The sequence below is a fragment of the Ascaphus truei genome, chromosome 2 (genome assembly GCF_040206685.1).
Source record: "Ascaphus truei isolate aAscTru1 chromosome 2, aAscTru1.hap1, whole genome shotgun sequence".
Classification (NCBI taxonomy): Eukaryota; Metazoa; Chordata; class Amphibia; order Anura; family Ascaphidae; genus Ascaphus; species Ascaphus truei.
Window position 1 is genome coordinate 338782682 of NC_134484.1, and position 25852 is coordinate 338808533.

Here is a 25852-nt window from a genome sequence, read left to right on the forward strand (position 1 = left end):
AATCATCTGGAAACATTTTTCCAGATGATCAACACTGATTTTGAGAATCTGACGATTAACAAACAGAAAATAACAGAGAATCTCACAAAACAAGAAAAAACAGCCTTAAAAGAAATCACAGAGAATGAGGAATTAGTGATAAAACAGGCTGATAAAGGGGGAGGAACTGTTCTGATGGACAGGGATAATTACAACAAGGAATCTTTAAGACTACTGGGGGAGGAAGAAACATACACTAAATTAAAGAAAAATCCAATAAAAGAATTTACAGATGAGCTGAGGGTCCTGTTGGAGAGGGGGAGGCTCCTGGAGGTGCTAGACGAGGGGGAATATAAGTTTCTAAACAGTGACAAGTCAAAGGTACCGGTATTTTACCAACTGCCAAAAATTCACAAAAGTGAAGTCAATCCCCCAGGCAGACCTATCGTCTCGGGGATTGACTCACTAACATCAAACTTGTCACTGTACATAGACATATTCCTCCAGAAATATGTCACTCAACAAAAGGCATACTTAAAGGATACCACAGATCTATTAAATACACTGAGCAAAGTCAGGTGGGAGAAGCATTTCTTAATGGCAACATGCGACGTTGTGTCGCTATATACATCAATAGACCACACAAAAGGATGTAGAGCCATAAAAAGATTTTTATTGAAAGATGCTGACCTAACAGACATACAAGCTGACTTTATTATTGATGGAATCATGTTCATTTTACAGCATAACTTTTTTTGGTACGAGGGAAGTCATTACTTGCAGAAACGAGGAACGGCGATGGGGACCAGGTTCGCCCCTAGCTACGCCAACCTCTTCATGGCATCATGGGAGGAAGATAACATCTGGCCTAATGGAGAGCTTGGGGAGGGCCTGGTCCTCTGGCGTCGGTTCATCGATGACGTGTACCTAATCTGGGGGAATGGAGAAAGTAAGTTACAAGATTTTCTAACAGGCATAGACAATGTAGAACTCAATCTAAAATTTACAAGCGAGTACAGTGACAGGCGAGTGAATTTCTTAGACCTAGAAATATATATAGAAAACGATCAAATAAAAACAAAAACATTCTTTAAGAAAACTGATAAAAATAACTACATCTTACGGACGAGTTGCCATCTCCCGAGGTGGATGGACGGAGTTCCATCAAGCCAGTTCACCCGAATTAAGAGGAACTGTAGTGAGAGGGAAACTTTCTTACAACAATCCAATGAACTAAAGGAAAGATTCATAGAGAAAAAATACAAGGAGGAAAAGATAGATGAGGCTCTACTAAAGATAGATAAACTGGAGAGGGAAGATCTTCTAAAACCTAAATTAAGGGATAAAACGATAAAGAACAAATCAGACTTTGCATTCCTCACTAACTATAATGGGGAAGCCAAGGAAATTAGGAAAATCATAAATAAGCACTGGCCAATACTGAAGAATGACCCAATTTTGGGAAGCGAACTACCTGATCATCGAAATATCATCTTCAGGAAAGCACGAAATTTAAAAAACACACTAGCTCCCAGTGTCCTTAAACAGAAAGCCAAGCCCCAGAACTGGTTACAATCCAATAAAGGTTTTCATGGATGCAAGACATGTAGAGCGTGTCAATTTAAATCGAACAACAAATTGGAGTTTACATCTAACAACACAGGGGAAAGATTCAATATAGAATCCAGTCTAACATGTAGGTCAGACCATGTTGTGTACCTCCTGGAGTGCCCTTGCAAACTACAATACGTAGGGAAGACTGAGAGACCAATAAGAACTAGGATTATCGAACATTTGAGTAGCATCAAGAGATCTCTTTTAACTCACAGTCTCTCCAAACACTTCATGGAGAAGCACCAGGGGGACACGACAGGTCTGACTTACACACCTATAGAATATGTCTCGGGCCACTGGCGGGGGGGTGACCGCAATCTGGAACTCATGAGAAGGGAGACCTTCTGGATTCACAGGTTGCGGACACTCTCACCCAGGGGACTCAACATGGAAATCGAGATTGCACCCTTCTTGTAACCTGTATAAGATGTAAAATTGCTGATGTGTTGAATTAACCGGTTCTTCTGTCTTTTCCTCCTTCTGCTGTTCTCTCCCACAGTGTGCAACTGCCATCCGTTATCCTTTATTATAAACCACATAAGAACTAAGATGTAACACACTACCTGTCATCCCTAGGTTAGGTTTATTGTTTAGGATTTTATGCCATTTGTATAAACTAGTATCTATATTTATAGACACCCTCATATATATGTGTATGTATTTTTTAAGTTGGTCTGTGATATGAACATGTTGTTTATATTCCATCATAGTATCGGCGCTATAAGAATAAGTAAATGTCCTGCAATTATTTATGCCAATCTTACATTATGGAACCCCTTATAATATTAATATGTATTCCCATACTATAGAGAGTTTATATATATATGACGGAGCTCCCCCACTTTTTACATAATTTTGAAGTACCACATTGTACAACCTGTGGTATGAGATTAATTGTGAATTACTTTTTTTATATATCAATTGTGATTGTAATGCCCCCATAGTCCTGTCACGGGAAAAATTCTCTCTCCCTAAAAAACATACCCATGCCCTTTAAATTCATCCCTGGTGGGCTAAAATATAATATAGATCACATTACAGAAATTAAGTCTGCCTTAAACCTGTCCCACTTGGAAACTATTCTAACCACACTACTATGAGCCTAAATTCTTAGTGCAAAGAAATAAAACATCATTCGAGCACCAAATATCTAATTGGACCACCCATTCCCTCTAAACATAGAAAATTATTAGTTCCCTTTACCCCACAAGGTGTGGTTAATGACAGGTTAAACCATGCCAAACCTCATATATTTAGGATTCCACTCCTGTTGAATAACGAGCTCCCTTATATATATGGATACAAAAATAGTGCAGACCAATTGATTTTACAAGTGTTTTATTGATTAATTAATTAAAAACCAATTATGGAAGGTATATAGAGATAGTTTAGAGGAGGGGGCGGTACACTCCTGAGGAAGCCACACACCTGGCGAAACGCGTAGAGTGGTAGCCGCCCTGAGAGGAGAGAGGAGAGATCTGGGAGCTGACACTCACACAGCCGCGACCGGAAGTGACGCATCGGGACTAAGCGGATGTGATGCATTGGAGCAAGCAAGGCGGGACCATTGACCGGTGAGAGAGCTGGAGTCCAAGTCCTCTGCAGCACCTGTATACTCCTGTATATACCCAGCAAAGGGAGCCGAATAGCCCACACAAGAGGGGATCTACGAGGGGACTAGACCGGCGAGACAGCGAGCACCAGTGGAGGTGAAAGGTCACAGAGAGCGGTGGTCCACACGCAGTCACACCGGAGGAGGCGGGTGAGCCTGGAGCTAACCATTTTCTCTCCTCAATCACTATCAATGTGATACATGCCTTAACCACTTGTTTTTATTGTAAGTGTTTATTTTTACCCTATAAAGTCGAGTTTTTTATTGTTACTGGTCTGCACTATGGTATCATTTCTTTTACATATACACTGCTGCTGAGCTGAGAGTTGGAGATCCCACTACCTGGTTAAAGAAATCCTCCTAGCAGAGACCATTGTGTGTCAAAACCGCTCGTTATTGACTTACATCTTGTAAGTAGGCAACACATAGGAGCCAAGACAGAACACAGAATTTATACACCTTTTAAAAACTGTCTGCACTTAGATTGTTTTTTGTTTTTTGTTCTATTTCCCTTTATGCTCCCCCTGGATTGCAGTTGGAGAGTGAAGATTTGTGGGACTAGTGAAACCAGTCCCCACCAGCTGGGTTTTGAGCAGGGGGTTTGAACTCATTTATATTGTTTTGCACGTTATTGAATCACGTCACAAAGTTTTATAATCATTCGATTTTATTATTAACTCACTGTATAACACAAGAGCACACTAATAGAGCTAGCGCCGTTTCTTTCACCTTCACTTTGCAAAAACACTTTCTAAGCATGACACTTAATTTATGTGCATTGTGTCCTATCCCGGGGCTGCGCAAACTGTTCCCCGTGCGCACTCATGCCTGCTCTCCTCGGCGCCTTGATCTTTTCCCCCCTGCAGTTTCAGTTAAAATGGCCGCGTGGCATAAAATGAAACAGCGTTGCCATGGCAACGGGATGCTACGTGACCTCGCGTGGCGCAACGCGACATCACCGCGTCCTGTTGCCATGGCAACGCGGCGTCATTTTAACTGGAGCTGCAGGGGGAAAAGATCAATTTGCAGGGGAGAAGACCGAAGGCCGCACCCCGCCGTTGGACCCCGCAGCATGTAAGAGTCGTGAGGGGAGGTGGGGGGGATGAGGGAGTGTTTTGGGGGAGGGGCGAATGGGTTTTTCCCCAGTTTGTCGGGATATATATATATATATATATAAACAGCAGGTATTACCACATCTTCATCCGGAAAGAAGAGACTGCACACAGCCAAGTTGAAATGACAATGCGCACATCCCTGAGGAAGGTCACATGTAGCCGATCGAAACGTCGAATGTAGTGCCTTGGTTTTTGTTACCTCAATATATTGTCATTTCAACTTGGCTGTGTGCTGTCTCTTCTTTCCGGATGAAGATCTGGTGTAATACCTGCTGTTTCAATATCTCATATGGGATAAGCATCAGCAGTGTTCGACAAACCTATACATTTGCTCGCCCCGGGCGAGTGGATTTAACCCCCGGGCGAGTAAATATTGGCCCAAGCAGCACATGTTTGGTACTAGGTGGCGAGTAGATTTTTTTGTGTGGCGAGTAGATTTTTTGGTGATTTGTCAACCACTGAGCATCAGTATTTCATTGTTTACAGAGTGCCTGCTGCCTTGTTTCATACATATATATATATATATATATATATATATATATATATATATATATATATATATATATACTGAGTTAAGTTATGGTGAGTAAAAAAAGTGACAAAAACCCTCCACAGCAAACATGCAAATGTAAATACAACTGTATGCTCATCTGCATGTCTTAGGCAGGTCTGCAACCCCGCCTTTCACCATTATCACCCAGCACTTCCACTGCCGCAAGGGATTCTGGGAAATGACATGCAAATGAGCACACAGTGCCACTTTTTGCTTCAAAAACAATTTTTAACATGGTTCCCTATAGGCTTAAGCTTGCTGCATGGTCACAGCTTTGAGCACAGCCAGGGTTAAGGTGCATACCCAGAAAACCCACCCACAGACAGCTGTTTCGACCTTAATGTGTCTCATCAGTGTGGGGTTGGTTAACTGGGTATGCAGAGAAGCTAAAGGATGGGACACACACACACACACACAGGGTGACAGGGAGAGGGTGACACAGGGAGAGGGTGACAGGGAGAGGGTGATACAGGGAGAGGGTGACAGGGAGAGGGTGACACAGGGAGAGGATGACACAGGGAGAGGGTGAGGTTGACACAGGGAGAGGGTGACAGGGAGAGGGTGAGAGTGACACAGGGAGAGGGTGACACAGGGAGTGGGTGACAGAGAGAGGGTGACACACACACACACACACACACACACACACTTCAGCTTTTCAAACTGCTTTGAACATCCCTGAAATGTAATTTCTGCCTGAATAACGCTGCCATTCAGGACTTGTATTACCCACAAGTTTCCCATTGCATGGGAACTGAAACTACAGGCCCCTGGAGCCCTGCATTGCTCACAAAGTAGCCCATAGGACAGAAGTAATTCCTGCTTTCTCCTGGGTGTGGGAAGAGGGGAGGTCCTCTCCATTGAAGCCTGTCCTTTAAGGCCTCTGGAGGGACCTCCCCCACATGAAGCCCAACCACTCCCACTCAACCGTAACTTGAATGCACCAAGCTTCCGATAATACAACAAACACATCCAATAAGACAACACTGTTTTATTTATAATCAAAGTATTATAATACATACATAAAGAAGACTTTTTTTTTATCAACACAGAATTAGGAGATATATATCGGCAATTAATGTTTAATTAAACACATCTATAGAGCATACTATTAACGTGCTCTGCTGTCAGAGCTACATCTGTAGAGGTCACACAAGGTTTATGGTCAATGTTATGTGCATTATAATGTGCCCATAATAATAATGCCCAAACTGGGGTCATGTTATAAAGGAATGATACATTTTACAATAAGGTTCCCTGGCTTAACCTATGCATCTAATACACGGATATAAAAGGTCGAAGAGTAACACATCTGTTGATAAAGATTCGTGGACGTTGTAGAATAGATAGAAATATTCAAACTCTCTTAACGCTTCACTAACAAATTGAAGGAAAGGCACTTCCGGCATTTAATGCGTTAGCGGTGAAAATAAGGCACAAGTTAATTATTTTCCTAAATCCAGGGTTTACTAAACATCCTTCCCTTTCATTTCTGCTACCATCCCTAAATGTAAATCTAGCGACGAACAGATACAAAGAAGATACACATTTTCCCTTGGTAGACTTTTCTTTATTTATGTTCTAGCGCTTGGTGGGGGGATTTTTGTGCTGGAGAATATACCCAAAATGTGCGTTTGGGGTATGTTTTATTTGGTTCTGGCGTGTCTATATTGTTGTTAAGTTTTACTTGAGTACAGGCATACCCCGGTTTAAGTACACTCACTTTAAGTACACTCGCGAGTAAGAACATATCGCCCAATAGGCAAACGGCAGCTCGCGCATGCGCCTGTCAGCACATCCTGAACAACGTTCTGAACAGCAATACCAGCTCCCTACCTGTACCGAGGCTGTGCGCAAGCGGGGAGACTATAGAGCCTGTTACAAATGCGTTATTTACATCAGTTATACATGTATATGACGATTGCAGTACAGAACATGCATCGATAAGTGGGATAAAGGTAGTGCTTCACTTTAAGTACATTTTCGCTTTACAAACATGCTCTGGACTCATTGCGTACGTTAATGCGGGGTATGCCTGTATTCACAAAACAGACATTGTTTGCTTGTGAATGGACTTTCATGTACTGTACATGGCAATCACATTTTAGTGCACACACCTCTGTTGAAGTGCTAGAGCTGCATTTACTCCTCAGCGCAGACTGGTTCCTTCAATTTACAATGAAGAACATCATCTTTGAGATTCTATTGACACAACTGGGGAATATTTTCAGTTAAGGACAATGGTTTAGATTCCATGATTTGATTCTCCTGATTTGTCTTCTCTTATTGGAATAAAGATGTTTGCATAAGGCAGTCTACTTTTTTTGTTCTCGTTCACCTTCTTGATCCGATACTACATTCTTTTAGTGGCTCCCTATTTCATATATTGTATACAATCACCAGAGCAAATAACATAGTGTTGACACATTTTTACCCCAATAACAAGATAAGCATTGTTTATTACTCCCAGTGTGTAAAAAGAGTTCGAAATGAGCTAACTTAGGCCTAAGTCATATTTATTCCATTTTGTCCAGATTCACTAAGGAGTGCTATGGGTAATGCTGAGTAATAAACACTCCTACTGCAAGTTTAGTATTCTTGACAGTTTGCAAGTTACAGTAGATGTGTTGATTCTGTAAATTCATTTTACGTTATAAGAGCACACAAGGATTCACAAATGTATACACATCATTTATCAAATGCACGCATGCAAAGGCGAGGAAAGAACAAAAACTGCCTTGGTATCATCACCAAAATCAAAATATTGAAACATTACCCAAAACACTACATGCACGCAAGACAAAAAAAAAAACAACAAAAAACAACAACACACCACTCCACAATTGTAGGTCCTCCCGATATTATTAACATTTGGGTTTTGTATACCCAACATCTCTATATTGGTAGAGGAAGAGTATAATGAAGGTTAAGTTTTTCTGAAATAGTTCTCCGTTAACGAGACAGCGTTTTGCATGATCGTTAATATGAGCACACACAGGCCCGGGCTTATCAAGCTGCGAAGCGGGTTTATCACAAACCAATCCGGCGGTAGCTTGCATTTGAGTCAATGTCCGTTACCAGTAGATCCGCATCTGATGCCCCACACTGCAGCTTGATAAATCTTGGCTATAAGCAGGGCTGGCTGGATGGCGGTTCCATCGGCGCCACTGGACCGAGCCCCATGGTTACAGAGGCCCCCACGCTCTTCCTCACAACAATAAAACCGATTGCCAGGCGAGAGTGTGGGGCCTCTGCAATGGTCTCTTACCTTGTCCAGCGGCATCTCCTCCTGCAGGGTCCTGTGATGTCAAATGGCGTTGTGCTGCCATGACCACGTGATGCCGCGACACTGCGTTGGAGATGCCGCGCCGGATATGGTAAGAGGCCCTGCACCGAGCCCCGCAATAATCCCAGCCGGCCCTGGCTATAGGGCCATATTACAAAACCATGCTATTGCACTAAACACATTTCATGGTTTGGTAAATATGGACCCTTATAGGTGAATGGGCTCTAAGGTGTCTTCCAGCATGGAGGGTGTCTTATAGAGTAACCCCGCTTGGTAAAGATGGCCCTTTATGACCAATTCACCTAAATAGGGCTGCGGGGTGTATTTTAGAGTGGAAGGTGTCTTAATGAGTAAGAACTTCTTAATTAACATAACCCTTAAGCGCTATGAACCCTATTCTATTGAACTGATTGCCAGGATTTAGTTCTACATACAATTAGCGCAGTGAATATGGAATTACCTCAGGGACAATAATGCCCTTCCCTCTTTTGACCAATGGAACATTATCTTTAACACTGCTTAGTAAATGGGAGCCTAACACCCTCATATTCAACAATATAAAACCAAACACCTCAAGAAAGTAGACAGAACATGTCAACGTGCATTTACTAACTAGACAAACATGCAGCGACATCCAGTTATCAAAACGTTATTTAAACCAAATACTGTATCTTAAAAAACATGCTGAATGTGTGTAATAAAACTGTAACTAAAAATCATTAATAGAGCCAACACAATTTAAGGCATGTAAGATGACATCGTATTTAATACCTAGATGTGACTGAATGCCGATTCACTTAATAAAGCACATACAGATTTGAAGTTCTTTTTCAATACTCCCTACAGGCATTTGGCGGTAGCAATACATGTATAGCGCCTGTATGTTCTTGTACCACGTTTGTGAGGATCACTTGCTTACGCGTGATATTTACTGTTAGTGTACTTCTCACGGTCTCGTGGGTATTGGTGACACCTAGAACCCATAGATAACCAAAGATCATGTATACAAGTAATACTCAGAAGCTTCACACAATGGTTACTGTTGGTTCAAACCGGCCAACTAATTCCAGGTAAACAGTGTGATGATGAGCCAGTGCTGGCTGGGCCTTCCCATTTGCTGGTCTTTTAGCCACCCTGGTAGAGTAGAAGCTGGACCTAGTTTTCACACTGTTTATCTGGAGCTAATTGTTGGGTATTCCATTGGTATAAATTTAGTTGGTTAACTGGAAACACCACCCACAAAGAGTTGGTAAGTGACTTATAGACAAGGGATTCTTAAAATCATTGATAAAATACCCAGACAAAAAACAAAACAGACATAACAAGAGGGTGGACCGCGGGCTGCACAATGCAGGGTTGTTTTGCATGTACAGTAGTTCGTTCCCAAGGAAAAACAGACAATATGTGAAGGCAACAACGGTGAGGAAAACATAGAGCTGCTTCTCACATCGTTTCACAGTTACAAAGGCATTAAAATACGGCGAGAAAATATTTCAGCGCCCAGAGCAGCTGAGGAAGAAATAAAACGAATCATCACATTTCCAGGAGAGGAAGGCAAGTCTCAGAAAAATAATTATAATAAAAGAGTTGCACGGTTGTAAAAAGTTGCTGAGGAGAACTGGCAGAAATTCAGATCCTTGAGGCTGCTGTTCTCAAAATGAACAGAAGGTGGCCCTCATGACATGGTCATGGAATTACTAGTTTTGCTTTGACTTCTGTACCCTGTAAAAAAAAAAAATACTAATTGTGTTTTTCTTCTAGAGCACGGAGTGTACACAGCGCTGTACATAGCATTTTGTAGGCACTATGCGTTTCTGCCACATAAAGCTTACAATCTATTGTTGGTACCGAAGGCACAGGAGATAAAGTGACTTGTCCAAGGTCACAAGGAGCCGACACTCAGTGTAGTTATTTTCATAGTCAGGGTCGCTACTATAGACTAGAAACGTACAATACATGTGTTACGGAGGTCTGGGCGTTACAGCGGCCATCTTACCTAGGACCTAATGTGTGACTGCCCTTTTAATGAACCTCGCGGTTAACCCTCTTATTGGCAGAGTGGCAGTCTGCTCTGCCAGCAAAGGGGTCCATTAGATCTATAACTCAAGGTATTAATGCTCTTCCAAGAATATGTAAGGCACAAAGAGGGCATCTCAATGAAGGTCACATCTCTGCAACATCAACACGGACTATTGAAGCTGCAGGCAAAGGCATTCCCCATAGCATTTTGCAACTCTTATCCCAATGTAGTATCCATAGTAGGAGTGAGGCTTTTGCACACTCAGAAGGCACATGGGAGGAAAGATTAGTGATCAACAAGGCAAAGAACCCCACGAAGCCAGGATGTCATGTTAATAGAAGTGCATTGAGAAGCTGAATCACTGATATTCTATTTTCAAAACGTATTTTGGGTTAATGTCCATGACTGATCCATACCCGCCAACTAACTCAAGGTCAACAATGAAAAATGACCCAGTCCAGTTTTCTTATTTCCATATGTTGCTCAGTTAGCGACGTTGGTATCATGGACAATTCTGACACCAGACCTACCTACCTGAATCCTTATCACAGTGTTCTCATGAAACTGGTTGGCAGGTATTCACTTTTCGTTCTTGGTTGATGAACGATACAGCACCCAAGAGCTATTGCGAGGTTTTTGGGAGCAGAAATTTGGTGGGTTGAAACCACATGCAGATGCGGTCTGCATTCACTCTTAGTGAAAGTTATAGACAATAGTTACACATTACATAGAAACATAGTAGATGAGGTTGAAAAAAGACATATGTCCATCAAGTTCAACCTATGCTAAATTTAGATGACAGATACTTATTCTATATTTGTATATACAGTATGTTGATCCAGAGGAAGGCAAACAAAAAAACCCCCAGGGAAATATCACGCAATGATATCTCATAAGGGGAAAAATAAATTCCTTCCTGACTCCAATATTGGCAATCAGATTACTCCCTGGATCAACATCCTTCCCTTGTTTACTTATTTCGTATATCCCTGTATACCTTCCCTTTCTAAAAAGATGGGCAACCTTTTTTTGTTGTTGAAAATATCTATTGTATCTGCTATCACAGACTCCATGGTTGTAATAGATTTACTAATTATTTTTCATCAAGACTCATAACTGCAACAGAAATTTGTAAAAACTCTAAAATAGAAAACAGAATTACTGTAAATTACTTATCAATTACCCATTCTCCCACCAACTTACCCCTTGCTCCCGCTATCCAATTTTATTACGCTGCAGGTTTTTATGGCGGAAGGGGTTATTCATTAATCTTATTATGCTAATTGGGGCACATTCGCACGTAAACTCCCATTAAAGTCAACAGGGGTTCCCCCCTAAATGACACTATCGCAGTTTAATGAATAACCCCCTTAGAGTTGAGAGCTGAATTATATATAAAGGTTTTGCAAAGTCGTAATAAAATGTATGCCTGTGGCTTCCTATACAGAACATGGAATAACCAATTAAAAAATCCAAAAAACCCCACAATTATAATCTGTTTTCTTCTCAAATTCGACATTTTTGCCTATTACCAACCACCAGGAAACAAGCTGCGTAAGGGGGTTTCCTAATGTTTTAGGAACAAAATACAGTACCCACTTGCAGGTAGTTCGGATAATGACACTTCTCATGCAAACCTTAACGTGTCTTGTGATAAGGCACACGGGTGTTTTGCAGCGGTATGCAAGCTTGAAATTGATCTTCTCCCGGTGAAATACTGATCCAGACATGGTTTCCATAGAACGCATTTGTGCTTCAGGATGGGTTCTTTGGTCCGACTAGATCTCTCTTTTTATCTCTATTGCTCTTCAACTGCATTGCCCACCTCAATGACCTCCACATGTCCTACGACCCGTCCAGTAACGAATTCAGTGGCGTTCTCTGATGCAGCCGATTCAAGGTCTGATGGCACTTTTTGGTACAGATTACCTGAGAAGGGACTGAACCAGTTTGGAGAGAAACTACCCCCAAAAGCTTGTTTCAGCCCATCCCACCTGCTTGTTTTTTCCCATGTGGGATTCTCCTTCTTCAGTCGCTCAATGCCCTAAGGAAAAAAGAAAAGAAAAAAAGACCGATCCGTACAATATAGCAAAAATATATTTCCAGTTATTTACCTTTTTTTACCCAGTGTTTATTTATTTTCTCAAAAAGTATGAATACATTATGTTTTATACTGAGCCATGCATGAGTTAGTCCCAGATTGGGTTTAAAACTGGAAAACTGAATAGAGGTTAATAAAAGAAGCCTGTCGTCCAGTCTCACTAAAAAAATAATGCATCACAACGTGAATATATAACCAGGGGAAAACAACTTTGTTATATTTAATTTTTTGTGGCTCTGATCGATTAAACCCGACTAGAATCAAAGTTCTATGTGAATATGAAAAGCACCTAAAAAAATGTCTATACTCTTTAGCTGAAGGAGTAGTTTGTTTGTTTTTTTACTTTGGTTAAGTTTGCTTTTTTCTTCTTGCCTGTTTATAGAAACGCGGTTACAAAAATGCATGTTTTCTTATCTGACACTCATTATCTAATCTATCCTATGCATAAAAATGCAGTTCCTTGTCATATCCTACAAAACACTATTTATCGAGCCATTTCATGCTACTTCTCTTCAGAAATATTCGACCTTTAAACTGGAGTATTTCAAATGACTGCCTTTTGCCCCCCCCCCTCAAATCAGTAATGGTTTGGTTTGTTATATGCACAGTACATGTGATGGGATTTCTAATAAGAAATAAAAAGTATAGTGTCTACATAAAAATATTGAATAATTCATCTTAAATCTTGGGCGATAAGAAAGGGCACAAACGCAACTTGTATAATACAGTGCCACTCAAACACATTGCCGCCTGCTTTACGATGACCTTAAAGAGACAATCCAAGCTGGCGATTTCTATTTTTGAACACAGTATTAAAGCAGGGGCTGAACCCCATTAATTCCAGCTCGGGGGAACCCCTGCTTCTGGAGATACCCTCGCAGGGGTTGCCAGTAGCCGCTCTGGCTTGGCTAGCAGGGTTCATGTAATGGCAGCGTTTCAGAGCTCACACGCCCCTGTGGGCCAATAGGAAGCTGTGACATCTCCACCTTCCGGCTTTCTATTGGCCCGCGTGACGCCGGAGCTTTAAACTTTGGCAATGTACCGGCACCCTCTTTGGCGGTCTGTATTTCGGGAAGTAAGGGGTTCCCAGAGCTGAAATTAATGGGGTTCAGCTCCGGAGACCCCCTGCTTCAATCCTGTTAAGAGTGATAAACACCATTCCCCCCCCCCCAAAAAAAACCCAGCATGAATTGCTTTTTTAAATAATCTCTCTCAAATGTAATTTTTTTTGTATTATTTTACCTGGTGGGTACCCTGAAGCTGTGCCATCATTTTGCTCTGAGCTTCAGGGACACCACAGTTCCCAGGACATCTGCAGTAGAATTCGATGTGAATTTTTTTTTTTTTTTTTTAAATGAAGAGGCAACATGGCCGCCAGTCACGAGGGGGCCTGCTTCCCCCCCCCTCTCCCCCCCCCCCCCTGGGATTTTGCATTTTTAACATTATGGTATTGGATGTATGTATCCGATTTCGTATATTAAAGCACCCCATACCCCAAAAATAGTTCCTGCACTCCTGAAATATAGCCAAAACGTATTGCAGTTTCACATATCAGACTTTGCAGTTTCCTAGCAAGGTGGATACAGGAAACTTCAATAATACATTACTGCGTTATTGTCTGTAAACTTGTAACGGTGTGCTGCGGATTTAATTTTCTTGCCGTTTCTGGCAATGTAGTTTGTGAATCTCATTGTTTGTACTCGGCACCCTAGAGACTGAATCGCCTTAATAATAATGTGTGGTCTCTTCTGTTATTTATACTTGAGGGCACCTTGTGGTAGGAGAGAGACAAATGAAATCACTGAATAATAGGACTCCTGTGTCCGAATATTGAGATATAGAGCAGTAAAACTTAAGCTAGACTCGGCATAACTTTCACCACATTGTTTACTTGGAAAAGTTTTATTGTATTGGTTTTTAATAAGGACGCATTTACTGTACAGAGCTGAACGAGATGTGGTATTCATTTCACATTGTAGCAGAAGACAGGATTTATTTTTATTAAAACAAGATAACCTCCACCATGAGATTTGCATTCAAGTCTAGGACAGTCCAGTTCGCTGATATAACACTGTGTGCTCATTCTTATGTAATTTCCCAGCATCCCTAGCTGCAGTGGAAGCATTGTTTGCGGAGATAATGTGGAAAAGCAGGTTGCAGGCCTGTCTGAGACGTGTCAATGTGCTCACAAGTGATATTTATATTTGCTGTACACTGATATAATAAAAACCATGATATTTGGGCTTATTGAGATTAGCCCCACATCATTTCCAACTGATCAAAAAAAACAATTCCCTCCAAAAATCAATTTAAAACAACAAGAAAAAAACAAACAAACAAACAACATATTGTACATTTGTTGTCAAAATATATATTAAAAAAAATATTCTGTAAAACAGAGTTTATGAATGGAATGCGATCCGTTCCTTTAGAATATACATGTATATTGTTACATATGTATATATTTATATCTATACATATCTTAACATTGATTTTTGTTTTATGATAAAGGCGAACAGCAGAAAACGCATGTCCCCCAAAAGGGAACATACATTTAAATTATGTAGGAGTATATTTCCATTGTATTATAATCTTTATAGATTTTCAAACACAGTGTGTAGTTGTCCTGATGACATAGAACAGATTAATCTAACACACAAATGTGTTCCTACTTAAAAACACAAATGGATTCTTTTCAAATCTGTGCTAACAAACAGATTCTTTGGACATCACAATACACCTATAAAATGAACGCGCTTTAAAACATTCAAGTGGAGCATTTGCCTGTTAAAGAGTCACATTCATACTTGTATTGCTATTTTAAAAAAATAAATAAATAGCTACTTTGTTAAACCTCATTTATTACTTCCAGTACTACTACTACAAAAAAAAAAAAAAATGACCACGTGCAGTTATCCATTTAAATGGTCCAAGTTTATGCAGATATTATTCTCCATTTAGGAATGATAAAACAAACACTAGATCGTGACTCTTTAAAGGTAGATAATCGTAACAATGGAATCTTTTGCCTCATCCACAGGAAAGAACAATAATGTTTGTGATATATGTTGTGCTATATGTCTTGTGGGGGCTACGTTGACACAAGCTAAAAACACTGGAGAAATGGCATTGTCGTTTCAATAGACATACTGTAGGTAACTTGAGACTGCGCCTTCAAAACTCACAATACTCTGAAAAACGTGGTCTTTTCTCCCTCCCCCAAAACAAGACATCTCCCCGTGGGGGGGGGGGGGGGTAAGGGTTTCAAGTCAAGAGGAAACGTGTGTCCACATGGTCAGGTCCTCAGACAGGTTAATGGCATTGTTAGCTATCGAACGGGCGCTCAACTCCAGCCCTCAAGCCCCCCGTAACAGGTCAGGTTTTTGGGATATCCCTGCTTCAGCACAGGTGGCTTAATCAGTACCTGCTTCAGCACAGGTTGCTCAATCTAACCATGCTGAAGTTGGGATATCCTGAAAATCTGACCTGTTTGCAGGGATTGAGGACTGCAGGTTGAGCACCCCTGCGCTATGGCAGAGGACGTCAGCCGAAGTCAGAAGCAGGGTAAAGTTAGCACAGGTGGAAGCAGCAGAGAGGCACAGATGTATCACAGTTTTAGTTCTTGTGGTTGTGGAGGAAGCAGACACAGAGGAAAGAAAAAATCAAGCAACAGCCTCCCGTATACAGGAACAAAACGAGCCGCTGGATGTCGGGTGGGGGAGGATACATCCCGGCAGTAACTTGTAGCCATTAAAAAGGCGAGTGTTTTTTTTAACGAAACATTCAATGCCAAGCTGGTAAACGGTAGTACTGTGGCGTGGTTTGGTGGTGTGTGTGGGACCATGCTGCCACAGAATTCCTCACACCACATATTGGTAGGGTTCTGATTTCCCCATGTCTGGCGTGGCGAGTGGGCTAAGCCATTCTATAGAGAACGGATGGCCAAACACTGCTTTCAGGTTCATCCATTTTGTTTTTTTAGCCCATCTTCTCTCTTCCTTTTTCAACTGTTCTATCCCCTGAAAACAGAAAGATCGAAAACTGTCGGTCAAGCGAGTTGGCTCTTTGTTTTTTTTTGTTTTTTTGGGGGGGTGGACAACACTACCTGATACAAAATCACTCGCCAGTTCTCCTGGGGTCATAGGTCAAGAAACGATCTATATGAATAAGCCCTTCAGTGCATTAAGGTGCCTCTAGATATTACATTCTGAATTTCCAATATTTTATTTGGATTGAATAGACTAAACTAAATAAAAACAGCTTTTTTTTGGTTTTCAGGGAGTGTGTGAGTGTGTGTGAGTGAGTGTGTGTGAGTGAGTGTGTGAGAGTGAGTGTGTGAGAGTGAGTGTGTGAGAGTGAGTGTGTGAGAGTGAGTGTGTGAGAGTGAGTGTTAGCGGAATAGCACATTTAAGGCAGATGAAAAGAAGAATACATTTATTTGGGTAAAAAGTCGTTCTTGCACACATTGTAATGATATTCCAATAAATGAAAAAAAAAGGGGGATTTCTTAAGCAAATTTAAATGGAATGAATTTTGTGTGTAAAAATTGATATTTAATTCCTTACGGTATATTAAACAGCTTTTCTCACAATGGAGAACCTGCCTAAAGTTTGAATACTCAATGGTAATACTTCTATCATATTTATTTACCATTTTATGGTGCTTTGGTCTTCAAAACTTACAGGTTCTAAAGCTATAATTTAGAAGCGTCTCTACTACAGACAGTTTTTAACCATCCTCACATTTTTTTCAAGATATATGATGCGCATTTACATTACATCTGCATAGAAAAATGGTAAATATGATTTTTTTTAAAGCCACTTTAATACATTTGTTCAATGGAAGAGTTGGATTTAAACTAAAACAAATGTCATTAAAAGTGAAGTGACATTAATCTGGCACTGCATGGTACTGTATGTGATCAGGGCTTTCCATGCTTGAAAATGTTCTTTACATTGAATAGGGAATATTACTTCACGTCTAAATCACCGCCACCGCCACACAGCAAATAACAACATGTAAAGGGGAGATTAGAGTGGTTTCAGCATGGTATTAAAGAGACAAGAAATGCTGGAAAGTTAAGAGCGTTTTAAAGGTAATAAAGGCGTCTGAGGTGGAGCACGTCATCTGTAGTGGTCGGTCAAACGCTTCCATTTCACAAAACAGCAAGTGTCTGCCAAACATACTATATGCTCTGAACAGGTTTCAGAACAGCAATAACCTGCAATGAAACCCCATTGCTGTAGGATGTTAACAACGTCTTTATTGCAGGAGAACTACCGATATTTTGACGAGACACCGTTTTCCAGCGATAACACTTGTAACTGATGATGTGCTTTGAGGATTAGTCCCCGTTACCTCCCTTTTAGAATACTGCTCAAATCCCATATTACAAACACCGCCCTGCCTCCAGTGATCACCAGAAGTGTAGGGACATCTAGGTCTGTTGTGTCGACACCTAATCAATAACTCCTGATGCTCATATGTGTGTAAGATGCTTATGAAAACCAGGCACAAAGATGCCCTGCGGTTTCTTATCTCCCCCTAAGGCTTTTAAGTGTTGGGTTGGCAAAGCAACCATGAAGCAGTACTGCACCGCACAATCTAACTATGGTTCACAACGGAGAATGTATGCATCTTACAGCCATAGAGGAACAGGAAAAGACATGGCACCGCACTGGACGCATGTGAATAAGGCCTCGGCCAGGCTCCCTGCTTGCTCGCTGAGGCGCGCTGAGGCTCAGGGAAAGCGGGTGCTTTCCCTGGCCTTGCCGTTGCTTACCGCACGCGCCGTCAGTGGGCCGTCAGGGGGCGGGCGCGTCACTGGCCGGGGGCGGGCCAGTGACGTCACGGAGCTGGTTCGCCCTCATTGGGCGAACCGCTCACGTGACCGGCCTGTCGCGCCGGCATGCGGGGGAATTTAAAATTCCCCTAAGATCTGCGCTTCCGCAAGCGCGCAGAAGCGCAGGTGAGCCCCTACTAAAGCCGCTCTAATTGCGGCTGTAGGGGCTCAGTGCTGAGCGGGGGCGCGCGTCAGCACGCTTCCGCCAGCAAGCTTCCGCCAGCAAGCAGTAAACATGGCCGAGGCCTAATAGTGCTGGCTTATTGAAGGATCGGCGTTTCGGTTCTACTTTGGACCTTTGTCTTGATATATGCCAAAAGACACGCAGAGACAATCCCAACCCCCAAGTTAGAGAGTGCCACGCCCCCACTGAGTGAGTGGGAGAGTTCCAGACCAATGGTGGTTGTATGGCCAGTGAAATTATATATTTGGCTGGGGCAGTTGGATCTTCAGTTTCTTGCCCTGAATCCGCCACAACTTTAGGGCTATACAATTTGGAGATATGATCGTAATTGTCTTAAAAATATGCCCACATAGTAGAATCCCTCTATAACTTTATGCAAGCCTTGCACTGTGAGGTCACAGATGTGACCATTCATGCAGACGCCTATCACCTAACCGCTGTATTGTCATATGATGTAAAACATCCTCACCGCTCGTCATTTAATTGAACCATACTGTAAATAGATGGCGCTGTCTCGCCAACATTGCCCATAATGCTATGTGTAAAAGTGACAATGACACACTGACACTGAAGGGAGAAGAACACAAGTACTGCAAGGAAGTATGGTCTGTGTTTTCTTTTTTAGCTAACCCTTTGGTTTGGGTACCATCATATCAGGAGTCAGGCAGCACCAAGGAACTCCAAGGAGATTGGTTAATCTCACCATGTTAAACACAACGTGTTTATGGTACTAGAATTCCCTTGTTTTTTTTAATTATCTATAAACATTACTTTTGCAGGTTTTGTTAGTCAATACAGGGATGTATTCAAATAAACCAGCACTTTCAGTTCCGTGAGCATCGGTGCTTTCTATGGAGTGCTGAGAATTGTGTCATACTGTATGGATGACAATGTGACTTTCTGGCGCCTGATAATGGCCACATTGTATGTTAACGGGGATGAACTTAAAAATGACATACAGGCATACCCCGCTTTAAGGACACTCACTTTAAGTACACTCGCGAGTAAGTACATGTCGCCCAATAGGCAAACGGCAGCTCATGCATGCGCCTGTCAGCACGTCCTGGACAGCAATACCGGCTCCCTACCTGTACCGAAGCTGTGCACAAGCGGGGAGACTATAGAGCCTGTTACAAATGCGTTATTTACATCAGTTATGCACGTATATGACGATTGCAGTACAGTACATGCATCGATAAGTGGAAAAAAGGTAGTGCTTCACTTTAAGTACATTTTCGCTTTACATACATGCTCCGGTCCCATTGCGTACGATAATGCGGGGTATGCCTGTACACTATGAGTGACCATGAAGTCAATGCACCAAAATGCAATTTGCAATCATTAATGCCTTTCACGCTGTTCTGAATAGATCCCTGTGTCTGTATAGAAACTGCTTGGGATACCATTATCAATCTAATAGATATATATTTTTTTAGCGATCAACAAAGGCCTCTACTGCTAGCATCCCACCCCCCTTAACTTTATTTATTAATCAGTTAACCACTATAAAAGTATTATCTACTGTATAAGGCTCACCTGTACCGACAATAATGATTTACTCACAAATAACAAATAATCATTGTTTTTTATCTATTTCACTTAAAAAGGAGAAGTTCACCCTACTGAGCTGAACTGTGTGAATTGCAGCTCCGGGGACACCGTTTCCGTCAGAAGGTGCTGCCGCTACTGTCCCCAACAGGGGAAACAAAATGGAGGTTTAAATCTGCCGCGCCAGACGGGCCAATGTTTGTCATGTCTGACGGATAAATACATCTTTTTTCATTTTTGCACACCTGTGCGTCCCTGGGCAGTGCGCTGCTTTTGTGCATTTATTTGCATTTTCTTTCAATGGGAATAGGAATCCACGACATCTGTTGTGGCTTCCAGACGTTTGGGATTTAAACTGCCGTGAAGTGTCAGAGATACCTTCTCTGGTAAGTATCATCGGGAACAAGTGGGTCTCCAGAGCTGAAGTGAGGGTGGTTCAGCTCCGGAGACCCCCTGCTTCCTGTACATGTACAAAACAAAATAAAAGGAGGGGGGGAGGGAAATGCTGCTTTAAATAAATCATTCAGTTGACAGATTGCCAGAGTATCTTCAGCGATCATTAGCTGAATGTATTTCAGGTCTGTAAAACGTGATCTTAAAGCTTGAACTGAACATGGGGTCCCCTGGCGCAGTACCGCCCCAGTCTTCCAATTGGGAAAACTCTTGTTGAACAGGAAAAAAATAAATAAACCACTGCCTGCAAAAGAGCATATGGCCACTGGTAATGTCACTAGGTAGCTCGGCGCCAATTTTCTGTGCAAAGATTGTGCCACCTTATTACAACGGAACCAGGCGTCTCCTGGGCCAACTGGTGCGGGTATTACCATGGGAGGCGAGTACACAACTGAAACAGTCACCCGGAGACTCTCTCAGCCGCCACAAGTCTAAGTTCTTTCAAAACTAAAGCTGTCTAACATTTTAATCTGGTCTGTAACTGTTACATACGCCCATAATATATATTATCTCTAACTGTGCATGCAATGTCTTGTATATAATGTATACCCTGTTCATTTATGTAACTATGTATTTGTAACCATGTATAATTTGTCATCATAACTCTGTGCCCAGGACATACTTGGAAACGAGAGGTAACTCTCAATGTATCACTTCCTGCTAAAACATTTGATAAATAAATACACAGCACCTGTGCTCCTCCATTTCTGGAGTATAGAGCTGCGAGGGTTTGCTCATTTATGGGACCACTCAACCAACAATAAGACAGCGACGTGGTACAAAGAACTCACCGTTTCATCACTGCAGATGGAGTGTACCTGTGTCCCAAACATCACAGCGGTGAAGATGAGGAAGAGCAAGCCCTCAAAACAAAGCAGGATGAGCAGGATGACCGTGGTCGGTGGTGAGAAGGAGCTACACTCTAGAGAAACAAAGCACAATAAGAACATAGATTACTTAACAGCAATAATACTGCACACGAGAGAGATGGTAACATGCTGTAGATTACCAAGGTCACTGGGATCAATCCCAGGTGCTTAAAGAACTTCTATTTGTATCCATGAAGCCACATTTTTAAAAGGAGGGTACTTTCTTTTTTAGTACAAATGTACATCAGCCATGAACCCCATTATCTGTTACACTAACTGATCAAAGAAAGGAACATTGTACAGGCAGTCCACGTTTTACAACGCTTCGCTTTACAACGAATGGCTTATCCAACGCTATGCAATGCATACCTATGTTCATTTTTACAACGCCAAAATGGCTTATCCAACGCTCTTACGTCGCTTTGCAACGTTGTGTATGTGTGTATGTGTGTATGTATGTGTGTATGTGTGTATGTGTGTATGTATATATATATATATATATATATATATATATATATATATATATACACACATTCACATAAACAACATTGCAAAGCGTCGTAAGAGCGTATATATATATATATATATAATATTATACTATATAATATTATATTATTTATTATGTTATATTATATATATAATACAGTTTATACACTATATCATTTATGTGTGTGCTGCATATCTTTTTGCCTGCATAAAATATTTGGTGTATTTTAGTGTTAAAAATGCCTTCAGGAACGGAACCTTTCATTTAAACAATGTTCCTATGGGAAAACGTGTTTCGCTTTACAACGCCATTTTGAGTAACGCATTGTGTCGGATAACCGAGGACTGCCTGTATACTTAAAATGCCAAGTGCTAGATAAGGAAGAGCTGGGAATGTGATCGCCTCACACAGAACAAACAAAAGGTCAGAAGATCACGCTGTTCTGTCTCATAATAAACCAGCCATTCCAAGCCAGGATACTTGCAACTGGGAACAAGACACACAGCACGTACCCAATGTTGAATAGCCTTTCAGACCCCTCCACTGTTGCACCTTGCTATGCTCGCTTGGCAGGTCCTGGACAAATCCTGTGCCAATGACTAAAAGATCAAGCATGGTAGCATCATACTAACTACAGTACGCTCTAATGACAGATAATATCGAAGATGCAGCATTTATAAAATATAATTCTTTAACCCATTCAGTGCCCAACATTCCTCAAAAACAAACAACAACATTGGTACTGTATGGGGGTTGTTCATTTAAACTGCGATAGTGCCGATCAGGGCACTATCACGCAGAAACTCCCCACACTACTGCGGCCCTATTGCAGTTGATTGAATAACCCTCTGTGTGTCCCAGAAGCAGCGGGCTGAGAAGAGACGTGATATTCATGGTAAAGCAGCGGGCGAGGTTAGTACCAGCCTGTACAAAGGCAGCCTCTGTATCACCACATGGGATTACTGAAACCTTTCCCCACAAATCACCAGCCAGCTCAGGCATCTGGGCTAGATCCACACATACTTCCAATATTTACACACAAATGGAATGTATATGCATATATTTATTTTACCACTTAACACACCCGGCTGAATTTGTTTTTTTTTTTTTAATTGCCCACACTCGTCCTTTTTTACCCTGATCCCATTCTTTAAAGCAGCAAAACATGTGAAATTGTAAAAAATCAGTTCTGTAGTATTAGATAATATTGTATTTTATATTTAATTATAACTCAACTCTTAATGCCATTATTATTGAGTTCTAATATACTGAGCATCCTTTGATTTCTACAGCAGGCTTTAGCACACCTCCCCAGCAGTGCAAGATATTTACAACACTTTCCTGTTTGTGATAATGTGTTGCCAATATTCCCAGCAAACTATAACAATAGATAATGTTACCTTAGTAATATAAGGCTACATTGTAGCTGCTGAGTTACACTGACTGAAGCAGCCATTATGTTAGGCACACAATCAGGAGTGTTATATAGTTATAACAGGAGCACCCAACGATTGCCAGCTCAGGTAAGAATGTAGAATTAGGCCGTAATATAGTGGGCGTGTGGGTCGCGCCGCGCATGCGTGCAGCACTTATAGTTGGCTGTGGATAGCCAGCCGTCCTATACTAGGGCCGCCACGCGCACACGGCAGTGAGCATGGAGCCGGCCGACAGGGTGGAAGATTGCGAAAAGTACGTTTACGCGCCGCTGTAATGTATATATGTATGTACAATGTTAATAAATAATTTATTCTTACACAACGTGTCTTTTTTTTTTAATTTTAAAAATATATAATAAATTAATAACTCGCACATATACATACATACATATGCAAACACACAGATCACTGCAAACCTGTCGCTCCCGGCAGCATGGACCGTACACACAAAAAGCGTGCGTCACGTGCACGCGCGTTCGCACAGACGCGTGTGCCCGCACCTACTATAGAACAAGACCTATGCATTACCACATGCTTTACATATACCAAAAAAACAAAAAACAAGACATGGGGAGGGGGGATTGAAGGGCCGCTTGCAACCCAATTTCAACAGAATCCACATTTACTGCAAACACAGTGTTGGACTTTTTTTTTATGTTGCTTTTTTCATTATTATACAAAAGAAACACTGTGCATTTTACTTAAGTTACATATTTACCGAGCACATATTGGAAGCATCCCAGTACTGTAATAACACACTGCATAGTATACGTTCAAAACCACATTATTTCTGCGCTCACTGCAGATGTACAGCTGCTGCCTCTTTTCCTCAATATGGGAGTGCATTCAAACCACAAAAAGTGACCTGCATGTTACAGTGGTCTGATTTACTAGTGTGCATTTCGCAGTAGGGCTTTCAGGCCTACGGCCGCGCCTATAGTGACGGCGACGCGTGACGCCCAAGACCGCGATTTTACCAAAAAACGCCCGCGGTGTCGCTTGTAGCGGCGGCACCAAAACAAGTAGCATAAATCCAATGAAAGTGCTCATATCGCTGGCGACGGTCGCGGCGGCTGGGGAAGAGACGGCAGAATGTTTTTCTCTGGCGACTGCCGTGTCACGTGAGCGGTTCAGCCAGAGAGGGCGAACCACTCACGGCCACGCCTCCGCGCCTCCTCTGCTCTCCCTCCCCGGTATAATCAAGATGCTGCTCGGCGGCAGCGCCGGGTGACGTCACAGAATAGCGCTGCCGCCTTGCAGCTCTTGGTATAATCAAGGCCTAATGGTTTATTATTTCTACCCTAAACACAACAGTTGGCAGAAAGTAAGTAATTCAATGTTAATTTCACCTACATTTAAATTAAACACAAATATGAGATATTTCCCCTAAATACAGGTTGTTTATTTTTATTTATTTTTTAAAGAAGAATTTTACTCCATCTTCAAAGGAGATTTTATTTGACCCCAGAAAAGATAAGTCTGTCTACAGTATATTTATATACATTTTGCTTAAGGACCGGATGCACTGCCAAGATGAACTGGCAATGCTTACGTTGCCTGAAGCAACGGACGATCATATTTGTGAAAATGTCACTAATAATTACTTTGATTTTTTGAGTAATCTGAAGATGAAACGTGCTGCAGATCCCAGGGCGTCTATGGATCAATGACGTACAGAACCATATAACAGTGAAGGGGCTGTATGCGCAATGTACTTAAATAACAATCCCCAAAGAACAGGGCATTATTGGCCAGTAATGCCCTGTTCCGAGGGGATTATTACTATTATAGGCTAAATGTAGGCTTTTTTTCATAAATAACAGACACTTTTGTATAGTTATATAGATTTTTTATTAAAATAAAATTGTAAGACCCCCACACTTCCCTCCCCAACCTTCAAAGGCTACTGACCCAATTTGGGTCAGTCTCTGATTATAAAGTGAACATGGACAAGTCAGAAGCCTTAAATATATCCCTCCCAGCCCAGACGTGGAAACTTATTCAAGCTAACTATAAATACAAGTGGAGTTCCACCTACATTAAATATCTTGGGGTTAAAATCTCCAACTCCTACAATACGCTCTTCCAATATAACTACCCCCCCCCCCCTATTCGATCAGATTAAAAAAGACCTGGAAGCATGGAAAAAACACCAAATTTCATGGTTCGGGAGAATGGTTTCAGTAAAAACGAATGTTCTCCCAAGGTTATTGTATAATTTCCAAACCCTCCCAATTGCGGTGCCACAAGCGGCGCTAAAAAACATTCAATCACTACTCCTCCAATTCATTTGGAATGATAAAAGGCCCAGGGTCCCAAGACCAGTGATGCTCTCGTCAAGAGCAAGAGGAGGTGTGGGGGTCCCCGACATAGCCAGGTATTATCTCGCAGCACAACTGAAGCAGGCTGTAGTTTGGAATTGCGACCCGGCCTCAGCTTGTTGGCTCGAAATAGAGTCATATTACGCACGCCCCCACTCCCTCCAAGTGGCATTATGGACCACAGGCGGCAGCGGGGCTGGACCACAGAGGTTCGACCTAGGAGCAATGAGATGCACGTGGGACGTATGGCTTAAAAGCAAAGGGAAGTATGGTCTGTTAGCTTCCCCTTCCCAGCTCACTCCAATCTTCGAGAACCCCAATTTCCCACCAGGGTGTTCCCCAAGACAATTTGACCAATTCCAGAGACACAATATTAGGATGGTTGCGGATCTGCTGCAGAAGGAGATCTTAACTTACCAGGCGCTAAAGGATAAA

The 25852-nt window shown here is 41.8% G+C and overlaps 1 protein-coding gene across 18 annotated transcripts in view; it reads right to left on the reverse strand.

The window, feature by feature from the left end:
• Window positions 1-679: 679 nt before the first annotated feature.
• Window positions 680-25852, reverse strand: part of ZDHHC3 (zDHHC palmitoyltransferase 3) — a 63832-nt gene continuing 38659 nt past the window's right edge. For 13 of the 18 annotated variants that reach the window (XM_075586722.1, XM_075586718.1, XM_075586713.1 and 10 more), the window contains 3 exons: window positions 22173-22259; window positions 21096-21226; window positions 5846-12220 (listed from right to left, as the gene is read on the reverse strand). In XM_075586722.1, coding sequence (XP_075442837.1) covers window positions 11975-12220; window positions 21096-21226; window positions 22173-22259 — 464 coding nt within the window. In that variant the 3' untranslated portion in view covers window positions 5846-11974. Of the gene's footprint in view, window positions 912-5845; window positions 12221-13717; window positions 16297-21095; window positions 21227-22172; window positions 22260-25852 lie in introns of those variants that run through there. The other 5 variants (XR_012799223.1, XM_075586725.1, XM_075586724.1 and 2 more) reach the window with 5 other exon arrangements.